At 36.5% G+C, this 12,073-nt stretch overlaps 1 protein-coding gene across 1 annotated transcript in view; it reads left to right on the top strand.

Moving 5' to 3' along the window:
* LOC137194333 (corticotropin-releasing factor receptor 2) overlaps positions 1 to 9,507 on the top strand; it is a 38,426-nt gene extending 28,919 nt beyond the window's left edge. The window contains exons 7-12 of the mRNA XM_067606165.1: positions 1,776 to 1,836; positions 1,917 to 1,989; positions 2,523 to 2,608; positions 4,654 to 4,789; positions 5,336 to 5,377; positions 6,315 to 9,507. Coding sequence (XP_067462266.1) covers positions 1,776 to 1,836; positions 1,917 to 1,989; positions 2,523 to 2,608; positions 4,654 to 4,789; positions 5,336 to 5,377; positions 6,315 to 6,455 — 539 coding nt within the window. The 3' untranslated portion in view covers positions 6,456 to 9,507. The remainder of the gene's footprint in view (positions 1 to 1,775; positions 1,837 to 1,916; positions 1,990 to 2,522; positions 2,609 to 4,653; positions 4,790 to 5,335; positions 5,378 to 6,314) is intronic.
* Positions 9,508 to 12,073: the final 2,566 nt, after the last annotated feature.

Here is a 12,073-nt window from a genome sequence, read left to right as displayed (position 1 = left end):
AGGAGAGACGAATGAATGAAGCACAAAGAACTGTTTATTATACAGATGATACTAATGATTATGTGCTGTCACAAGTCTTTGGCACTTAGACTCTACAGGGAGATTTTGTAATTGAGGGACATCAATCCTGAGCAGCAGCAAGATAAATCCCCCCATGGGGTCTAGACACTGGTGGTGGTGGTGGTGGCTGATGACTTCTGCTGAGACTGATAAGGCTGATGAGGTTGATGAAGTGATGAATCTGCAAAGACTGGGCGGTGATGGGGAGGTGGTGGGGTGCGCAAAATGGCAGCAGGAAAGCACTAAGGTAGAGAGGGAGAAAACATTTAAAAGGACAGCTGCAATATGATAGGCTGGCGATGAAGGTGTGTTACTGTGCTATTGGTTAGATGTGACCAGCTGATGTGAACAGCTGATGTCTTAATTGACACCCAGGGGAATGACAGCAAGGAAATTATGAATGAGCATGCATCAGGGAAGGGAATGACAGATGGTTTGAGAAATAATACTACAGACCTGAGCATGCAGAATATAGCCTTCCTGACTGAACATTCACTAAGCTTTATTTTATACAACATATAATATAAATACAGTTAAATAGATATAAGTATGATAAGTAATCAGAGCGAATTCTCTTCTTCTCTTCTTTCATCTCTACAACTGCTGCATTGTGGAAACCATGAGCCAGAAAGAGAATAGATTTCTCATTGTGTCGCTGCTATTAGTCTTCAGAGATTGTTAATTAGAATTCATTATTATATGATGGAAGTGGGGCAGATTAAATCTGTCTTCCACCAGAGACCTGCTGTTAGCTGGGATCAAAATAGTTTCAGACCTGGTGCAGAATATGTTTTCAGCTCCATTAAAGGTTATTTCACTGATCATTTAACCTTTACAAACAGCTGATCTACTTTGTGCTGCTTGTTACAAAACTTAACCATATTAGATCAGCTTTCTGTCTTTGTGTTTTTGTTATTTAGCTAGAGGATGTTTGTTCAGTTAGGTTGTCGGCTCACCGGCAAGGTTAAAAGCCAAGAATCAACTACTTGTTTGGGAAAAGCAGACTTTCCTTGAACTGCAGTCCAGACGGCTTTGGGTTTTACTTTTTTTTCTTTTTACTTCTTCTATCCTAACAAGCCACAAAAAGCAGCAAAACAGTCTCAAAACAGTTTATAAAATAGGCATAAGCTCTGAAACACAGACCACATGTACATGAAAACAAATAAAGGATTGTAGAAAAACACATTAGGTGGAAGTATACTGTGAAAAGTTCAAATGAAAATACAGTTTAAAGTGTAAATAGCAATATGCTTCTCTGAGAAAAAATATGTTTTGATTAAAATTTGATTTAAAAAATGTTATTACCATAATGGGTACTCATTCGTTCTTTCAGAAGAGAAAAATGGGAACATATTTATCCTTTTTTCAAGTTTCTGCTTTGTAACTGAAGCTTGTAGTGTTGTTATTTTTCTCCATTTTGATCTTGCTGCACAAAGGTTTCAAAATGGGCAGCATGAGCTCTTAAATCTTTCTTGTGAAATGGAGAATATGGTTCTGAGTTTTTTTTTTTTTTAAAGGAGGACATTCTGTGATTTTCACCTTCATCATTCAGTCCTACTGCCTCCACGCCATCTAAAAGCTGTTTGTAGCCTGTGGATTAATACATTTATTTGCAATGGAAGCTATTTTCTAACAATATATATGCCCCTTGTAAATGTTTAATACTTTATCTAAAAACACTGAATGACATGGATATTTTTTTCTCTCTTTTTCAGGTATTCCATTCCCTATAATAGTAGCCTGGGCTATTGGAAAGTTATATTATGAAAATGAACAGTAGGTATTCAACAAAAATTCAAGTCCATATGATTTTCTGTTACTGAGATGGTATTGATTTATTTCCTTTATTTCAACAGATGTTGGTTTGGTAAAGAACCTGGAAAATATGTGGACTACATTTACCAGGGACCAGTTATTCTTGTGCTTCTGGTGAGCAACAGCACAGAGATGTGTTGCACTGTACATTCATTGTCATTATTTTTGCATTATTTTTGAAACCATTCATTTATATAACACCATTTACACTAACCCAAGATTCATCACTTATGCCTACTTGTAGGTGAAAAATGAAATGATGAACGAAAATGGTTTTATAATGAGCGTGCGGCATCTAGCTTGTGTTGAGGTAGAATTAATCTTCCTGAAGCGTTAAGGCGTTTTCACTCATAGGAATACTGAAAATAAGAAACTGTATTGATGCTGTAGGAATGTATCCACTAATGGTTATGTACAAGCTGTTACCAGCATGTAGTAATGCTGTGACCAGCCTTGATTTCTCCAATTCCTCTAGCACTGTCTTGTTGAGAGAGGAGATGGTTTTGACTTGTGTTGCCCTCTACTCCTCCTACTCAGCATTTAATGAGCAGAGTCTGGTCCTAACGGAAAATTGCTCTCGGTGTATTTCAGTGTAAGCCATTAGCACCTAGAGTTCAAAACTAATTGTTTTGTTTGCCTTCTTCTAGATAAATTTTGTTTTCCTCTTCAACATTGTAAGAATTCTTATGACCAAACTGAGAGCTTCTACCACATCTGAAACGATACAGTACAGGTGAGTCGATTCTGTGCGTAATTGCGTGCAATGTAGAAATGAGGCTCTTTTTCTGTCTGTTCGCTTCTTCCAAAGACAACATGGAGCGTTTAGTGGCTGTGAAGAAATGCGTAAACGAATTTGAACCATTACTATTAGTGTAAATGTTTAAATTTTGACTTAATTTCATACAAATCAGAGCACTCGATGCCCTCAGAAGATATTAGGGGACCAAAGAACTGCCAAGTACTGTAATAGTAGAGCTCGATTATAGTTCTAATGGCTTTTGCTGTGCCACTTTCAGGTTAAGTATCGCCTGTAATTGCAATTATTGCTGTCATTTTAAAAGATTAACTCACATTAACACTGAAAACCTATTTTTATGATGTGTTTCACTAAAACACTGCTATTTCAAGCAAATAAGAAAGTCATCTTTTTTGTCAGAAAGGGGCAACAGTCAAATCCTTTCTAATCTTTTGCATTTTTTGTGTGTTTCTCAGAACACTTCCATATTATAGTACTATATGGTAGATATTGTAGATACTCAGATTAAGTTGTGTGCACAGCAGTTTCCTTGAACATCTAAGGTGAAATCTGATGTGTTTCACTAATCTCCTTAAGAGCCCATGGCAGACAGGGTTTTTATTGTAGAAATTCATTCGGATTGAATTCTGTAAAAAAAAAAAAACGCTAAATATCCCTGTCATTAAAAAAAAAGAAGTCTAGACAAACAAATTGATGTGAGTGAGCACAAGGTATTTACAGTACTCCATCCAAGAAGCCATTTCATTTGGTCCCACCAGTAATCTTTAGAGGTGGCTAACCTCTCATGTGTCTGATGAGACTTGATGAGTGAGTAATGGCAGAGATTTGGTGTGTCTGTGCTTGACAGAGGCGATGCTGTGTGCCGCTGTGCACTAAAATTGTGAGCTTGTTTTCTCGCTTTTTATTAACATCAAGTGTACTTTTCTCCCCTGGGGGGATTATTCAGAGTGTACAGGGTGTTAGCAGTGTCACAGCTCAGACAACTTTGATTCAAGTACTTCAAGCCAGAGTTGGATTTACGGTTGCTCTGACAGATATGCTGACATGAGCTATGAAGATTTAAGTGAGTGCAGGACAGGGATTTCAGGCAGAAATTGTTGACCTAAAAATAGAAAATAATGGTTGCTTCGACATGCTGCTGGTTTTACCAGAATTACACAAACCAGGGGATGAATTTGACAAAGAAAGACAGGATTTTATATGATGTTTAAATTGCTAGCAATGTACAGCATGTCAAGATTATTGGCAGAAAACATATTTGAAATCCCGGTTTCATTTTAAACATCTTGTTGTACCTCACTCTAGTATGACACCCTTCATAAAGCATTGATGAGTTGTAACCAATGGCTTTATCAACGGTAAATAAATAATTTACTATTGCTTTATAGATCAGTTAAAAGTCATAAAAAATCTTTGGGTTGCCAGATTTCAAAAACACTTGCTTTGTCTTTTTTAGCCAGCTCTTAAGTTAAACAAACATCCAAAACAAAACCTGTTGATTACAATGTATAAACATCTATAACCGCAGATTTAATAGATTATTTTACTTGATGATTTATTAACATTTATATGTGCAGACCTGATGGTTTATAGAAAGTAAAAAAAAAACAAAAAAACATTATTACCACATAAGAGGGATGAAAATAATAAAACTATATTTTTCAAAACCTGAGAACCACAAATTTGTTCTTAGAAATGGAAAAAAACCTATAAAAGTAAAAGTTGTACATTTGATAATCATGTGTACAGTTACAACATACAGTATCAGTTTTGACTTATATTAAGACACTCATTTATAGAGAGTGTCTTAATATAAAGTGGTAGCTATAATGCAAACTAGGCTTCATCTCTCTAATAATGTGTTGGTATTATGAGAAGCAAAGCTGTGTGTTTATTTATTCTGCTGACGCAGGATCACGCATTTTCTAGAGTCAACTTGGATGAAAACCAAGTTCTTATTATATTATAATTATAGTTAATTTATTAATGAGGCTCATGATATTCTGTTCCTGTCTTCACAGAAAAGCTGTGAAAGCAACACTGGTCTTGCTACCTCTGCTGGGAATCACCTACATGCTCTTCTTTGTGAATCCAGGGGAGGATGACATCTCACAAATAGTTTTCATCTATTTCAATTCCTTTTTACAGTCTTTTCAGGTGAGAATAAAGATAATGATACAGCGTGACGCGGGTCAGTGCTCGAAAAACCAGCGCGCACTACTTTTAGAGTTAACAATGTGAATCATACTGATTTCGTAATGCGTCGCATCGTGGGGATGTATCACTTCTTTAAGGATGACTTTTCAGGTTATGAGCCTTCTTGTGGGAAGATGATCTGAAGTAGCATCCTGGCTGTGCTTCCACACAACATGGCCAATGCTGCCTCGTGTTCAGGACTCTCAGCTGTCAGGATTACCAGGGCCATGTGGGCATGATTTCTGCTCTGTGGCGTGGCCTTTTTTTTTTTTTTTTTCTTTCTATGTTCTGTGCTTAAATGTAAGACTGAGTGGGAGGAGAAGTAAGGCTTTTTTACTGTCAAGAATTACATTTGCCATTGCAAGATTTGCTCCCTAAATTGAACTTTTTTTTTCACCTTTTCTTCTCATGACTGCACAATTTGAATTCTCTCATGTCTAATTAAGGTGTGATTACACAATACAGCTGCATTTACTACTTCTAATAGTAATGTGTCTTATTCTGCAGGGGTTCTTTGTGTCAGTGTTTTACTGCTTTCTAAATGGAGAGGTGAGTCATTGGAGCTTTGCAATTTATGAATTTAATCAAATTGTCAACATGATTCTTGATATGTGATCTCAATAAAACCCCAAATTGATTTTCTTGATTACTTTAGTAATGTCTTTTTCTAACCTCTTTCTATCCCCTTCTAGTTATAGTTTTACTAAGTTCAACCAGGAGAAGGATCAGGTAGCTTTCATAAACAGTTTAGATATATATTCTGCTCCATCAGTGAAATTGTAGCATTTCGATGATGATCCTTAAATATGATAAAATACCTTAATTGAGTTCTGTCCCTCTAGACTAATTAAAATAAAAGCAGATTCCTGGAATTCCAGCTGTTTGAAAGTCATTAATGCCATTACAAGAATTACACATTTGCTAGTAATTCTGAAAAATGAAGCACCCTCTTAATGCTCTCTCCCGGCCCTCCAATAATTGAAACTCGAGGGTGGGGGGGGCGGTTAATTTGATGAGGAATTGTGAAGAATTTTAGTCATCCCTCTTGTACTGGCAAAAATGATTGCATGGCATTAACGGAAAGGTCTGAATTGTTTTTAAAGGACCGTTTTAATTTGGTACTCACCGTACACATACATGCAGGGAGTTTTCGTGTTTGTAGTCATTCTTCCTTCTTCCTTCTCTGGCCCCTCGACTGATGGAGAAGTGGTGAAACAGCTAGTTGACAGCACCTCTTAAGCTACTAATTAACTCGTTATATCTTTAATCTGCACAAAAAACAAACTAACAATCAACGTATGTGTTAATTAGTTAGAGGTGCTTTCAGTTTTTATGCTAAACTAAGCTAAATGTACAGTATATTCCTTTAACAAAAAAATCAAGTTCTGACTTTCAAGTTGTAGCGTTTCTTCTTTTCTGCATGTACACATTAGTTTTATATGATAGCAAATAGAAATAATAGCTGTATTTATCGTCAACATTTAAGGTACGTTCTGCAGTGAGGAAACGGTGGCACCGCTGGCAGGACAACCATGCACTCCGAGTGCGAGTGGCTCGAGCCATGTCCATCCCAACGTCTCCAACCAGGGTCAGCTTTCACAGCATCAAACAGACCACAGCTGTGTGACCGGGGGAGGGAAACGAGTGCATAATCTCCTCTACACTAAGGGATCAGACTTAATCTTTTTGTCCAGTATAAACAATGAATTGATTCACAGAAGAGACTGATATCCTAGATTCCGCCAACAAGGCCATAGTGCGACGGAAGAATCATGGGGAAATTTCTGTTGCCTGTTGAGAACAATTGGCGTCTAAAGGAGTAAAATGGACATGGCGCATGACATTCTGTACATGAGGAACGGGGGTAAATGGGGGTATTGATTTTTCTGGATTTTGGAGTATTTAAAGACATTAAAATGGCATCATCAAACTGTCACATCTAAACGTTGGCAAAAATCTTATCGTCTGATCTTACAATGTTCTTATCACTGTCATCTTACTGCTAAGTGGTTATTAGGCAAGATAATCCTACGGGATTTGTAGCAGGATACATCAGCAGCTCACACACTTGTAAGCATGCTGCTCCATTGTTACTTAGTGGAAGGGAAACAAGGAATATTTGCATTTTAATTAGACACATTGACCATGATGCATTCAAAATGTTGCCCAAACAACCATTTGTATTTAGCATGATGAATATCAAAATGCAGAAAGGCTCTTTGAGTTAATCAGTGCTCTTTGGCATCGACAGCTTCTTTTGACAGCTAAAAAAGAGGCTTTGGGGAAGAAGTGGGTTCGCCTGAATTAAATATCAAAAACTGTACTTTATAAAAGGTATGAGATTTAAATGAGGCACTGCTCTCTCTTGAGGAAAGGGGATTAAGAATAATTTAAGTGAAAGTGAACAATTGGTACCCACCAAAGCACAATCACAACATGCTGTGATATGTTTTGGTCAATGTGAGCTGACTATTTTACACAGATAAGCCATTCTAATGAAGCCTTCAAATGTTTCCTCAAAGTAGTCAGAGTCTCTGGATTCTTCTTGAAGTCTGTGTTCTTTTATACAATGATACATTTTTAGTCTGTATACTGTTGTAAACATTGTTAAAATACTTGTTCACAAACTAAGCTTCCTCTAAAGGCTTTCTCTGAGCTTTTTGTTTCCACCACAATTTTTGCTTCCCATTTGTTGGATTTTTTTTATCCACAAAGAAGGAGGGTGTGAATATAAAGAACAATTTAACATGTTATGTGTTTGAACTCCCAGAGGCTGATGGATGAGCGGTCCCAAATTAAATCTGATCAGATAGTATAAATACATTATCTTATGGAGTTGGAACAGTGATTATAAGGCATTTATGTAATGTATATGCATGCTAAGTGCCATGCATGGATTTATCATGCAGGCACAGTGGAAGCAGCTTAAAGTCTTGGCTTTACGAAATCCTTGTGGCTTTCTCTTAATCAGTGTCACAACTAAGCTTCTGGTTCAAGAGAAGATGAGCTAGATGAAGTGAGCACCAATTGCTTCCCTTAATGCTTGCCCTGGTCAGGTCAACATGCTGCCTTCCTCTAACACCAGCACTTACATCTGCTTCGGCTGCTCAGACAATAATAACAGGAACCATCTATTTGCAGTGACCCCAAATTACTGTTGTACTCTGCAGCAGGATAAACAAGGGGAGAGGTAAAATTAGTTTTGAAAAGAATTTTGAGAAATGGAAAAGTCTGAATTATGTTGCAAGCTTAAGTTTTGATGCAGATGTTCCTTTATGTGTCTCTAAATTCACTAAATATCATCTGAAGAGTATTTTGGTTTGTCAGGTGGTATAATAAAGAATGTTTAGAGGGATAGTTTGACATGTTGGGGAAATAGGCTTTGTCACTTTCTTGCCAAGAGTTAGATGAGAAGATCCATACCACTCACATATCAGTTAAATATGAAGCTACAGCCAGTAGTTAGGTTAGCTTAGCATAAAGGTTGGAAACAGGGGTAAACAGCTGGCCAGACTCTGTCCCCTCTCAAAACTGCAAAATGCTGTTTTTTTTTTTTTACACTTCAGCGAAACAAACAAACAAACAAACAAGCTGTAATGTTTTAATTAGTGAGTTTTTGAGGTTTTACCTTTGTACAGAGCCGGGCTAGCTGTCTCCACAAGTTTCCAGTCATTGTGCTAAGCTAAGCTAACCATCTACTGGGTCCAGTCTCATATTTAACTGACAGATATGAAAGTGGTATCGATCTACTCATCTAGCTCTCAGCAAGAGAGCAACGTAAGCATATACCAAATTGTCAAATTATTCCTTTAGTGATTAATCTTGCTTTATTTTAGTTTGTGTATATTTATTTATATATCTATTTACAATTCTTTGATATTGTCGTGGATTTAAAAAATGAAAAGAAAATATGCTGAATTTTTTTATTATGATCAAAAATGAACTGAAATCAAATGTGTTTGAGGGTGTTGTACTGTAAAGAAGATAACATATTTCACAACTTATTGTTGTAAAATATACATTTCATATGTATTTTGTAAACTTTTGTTACATTACAGCAGACATCATCTTTTGTTGTTGTACTGCTCAACTGGAAGGATGTTAGCCGCTACATTAATTGTTGATCATCCAAAGTGATTTAGATGTAAATATTTTTTAACATTAACCTGTGTTTCTGTGTTCATCATCACAACATCTGCCACATTACCTAATAGTTGTGAAATATTTTCATACAGAAATAAATAAAAAAACAAACAAACAAACCCAACAACATTTGTTCCAACTCACCAAAGAGACAAACCATGTTTACCAACAAAGAGATTTTTATTGTCTACATGTTTCTATTGTTGCCACTGCACTTTGTAGACCAAATCTGGTTGACTTTACTTTGTACACCATTTACTGTACATGATGAAATGTATTCAATGAAGTGTGATGTCATATTTAGTAACTTATTATTGTACATAAATACATTTGACCTACTGATTTTATGAAAAAACTATTTGTTGAACCACCCATGTTGCCTTATAAACAAAAGAAAATGCTTTTTTTTGTGAAAAGGAAGCTAATGTTTCTGTTAATTACATGTCATTGTGTTACTGATATACATTTGTACATGCACACGTGAAAGGAAAAATATTAATTTCAATTAAAAGTATACTGTTATTTATGCTGTTGGACTCTTCATATTAAAGGACGATTTTAAAAGGAGCTGTAAACAACAGTAATCAGTGTTGACAGAGTATATGATGCATTATGTCTGTTCATTTGCACTGGATAATCTGACATTAACTGTAGATTGCACTAATATGATTTTTTTTAGTTGATTCATTTGCTATTTAGATAATATAATATCTCCAAGAATAGTATGAGATAAATGCAGCTGTACTGTAATGACTCAATCAAATTATGTTCATGAGTAGAATACTGCAGCTTCACTGGCACTGTGGCATGTAATTGTCTTACTTGTAAATATAGTTTTTAGTGAAGGGAAGATGCCCTGAGAGAGTGCCTGCTAGGTTATGTAATATGAATGTAGATCTAGTTTCATACATTTCAGGCTGGGCTGGAGGGAAGTGGAGCAGAAACTACTGCCTCTGCCCAGAACACTCAGGACTCGATGAGTTATACAACCCCTAACAATTAGCTAGGACTCTGATGCAGCCCAATAATGGCTTGTTGTGACAATTAATGCTTTTGATGGTTGACAACAGCATGAAAGGCGGACAGGATGTGATGTTATGCAGCCTACTAATGCCAGAGGCGAGCAGCACATCTTAACTTCATTGTGGATTGTTTGCCCCAAGCTCCTTTGTGTCTATATTAGACTGCATTTCACCAGTCATTACCTCAACTAAAAATAAATGACTGGCATGACAGCCTGAGGCCGCCACTATACAGGCTGACAATACCTCGTTGTTTATAATGCTACGCTGTGACAAGGGGTTTCCCAAAACACAATGTATCAATTTGAAAAGAAAAAAGAAAAACATTACTGTAAGTTAATTAGCTACAATATCTTATCACCTAATGAATTATTGCTTTCACCAGTAAGGATGATGTGTCTGAGTGTCATCCTTTGAATGGGCATCCTGCTGATTTTACACGTAAAGATCTGTTTACTTGTTATAGGCAGAGCTAATACTCAGCATGTGAAAACAGTTTAATGTCTTGTGTGGCTCTGGAGGAGCTTTGTCAAGTCTGAGATAATGATCCTAATGCTGTCGTCAGGATTATCTGGGTTTGGGGAAACTAATTTGTAAGAGCAAGCCTGCATGACAAACTGGGGCTATGGTGTTTGAAAAACACCAGACAAAGAAGGTCTAAGGAAAAGGTGTTCTTGGTTGCATTATGGGAGATGTAAGATCCTGCATTTTTGGAGCAAGACTAAATGTCAAAATATCTTTAGACCAAACAATCTCATCTCAAGGTCCATTTCTCAAGCTTTCAATCATGCCACATTATCCTCTTCATCAGGTGGAGTTTGCCTTTTGTAGATGTGTAGATGTTCACATTTCCATTTTTTCTGAGCACTTATTGGACTCAATTTTGCCTTGAAAGTTGAAGTTCAAACAGTTTCATCTCCAAGTCCAATTAGTAGCTGTTCTGGGAATTCCATTCTTAAGAAATCTTCTTCATCTTTCTGTAATTGTTTTTAAATCTATCTCTTGTGAGTTCCCAAACTTAATGAAAGTGCAATAAAGAATCACTAGAGTGCCCTTTTAATTGATAGTTTCTCCTGAGAGAGTAAAGCAAAGTGATTTGTAAGCTTCTGAATGGGTCAACATTTACGTTTACAAAAGTAAAAATACAAGTACATTTTGAAGATTGAGTAATGCAAAACCATAATATCCTCAAGCACTTATTTGTGCTTTACAGTCTTGCATTGTCCATTTTGTTGTACTTTATTTTAACCATAAAATTATTGGACAGAGACATAATTCATTCCATTGGCTACATCAAAGCCACATGACAGAAGCAGCTGTTGCCAACAAATCATACATTTATGGGACACATTATTTTATTGATGCTAGTAATAGGTGGATGGTGGACTGCATTAGTGCTTTATGCATGTCTGTGACACTGAAACTTAAAGTCAGGAGCCTGCCAACAGAGTCATATATTGTAGCTCAAACCTTTAGCCAATAAATTTGCAGAGTGACGGCTGAATATATGTATGTCTGATTAATCACACTGATCAACCTAAAGCAAAGAATGTCTAATGAGAGTATTTTATTTCAGCATTACATTTCCATAAGTGTGCCTTTAGGACCTGATGTTGAGTACGAGTAAAGTGCACTTAACAGGAACAGTATTGCTCTTTACCAGGAATCATATTAAGGAAATGATTCTATTATGATACAGCCGGTTTACTGAATTACTGAGGCAGCTCAATATGATTGAAATATCTTAGCAACCATAAACTGGTGCCATCCTGGAGGTCCGGTGGAAAATTGGCTATGCACAAATAATGGCTAGATATATATATATATCTTGATGCTCAGGCTGGGAGAGGAGCACTGACTGAAAAAAGATTATATGGTGTGATGAAGGTCAGCAGAGAGGAGAAGGAGAGGTGCTTGAAAAAGCTATTATAGGTGAAGGTGAAGGTCATATTGAATGTTGAAATTAAAATAGTTAGGTTGGGGATTGTTTACGGGTCAGTTAATGCCCTAACAAACTCACACTGTGCATATTAACATCTTTCAAATCCACAGAACTTAAGTTTAATTCTAGGAGAGATCC

This window comes from Thunnus thynnus, chromosome 12, assembly GCF_963924715.1.
Source record: "Thunnus thynnus chromosome 12, fThuThy2.1, whole genome shotgun sequence".
NCBI lineage: Eukaryota > Metazoa > Chordata > Actinopteri > Scombriformes > Scombridae > Thunnus > Thunnus thynnus.
Note: the sequence above shows the minus strand (reverse complement) of the source record. Positions and strands in the feature narration are given on the sequence as shown.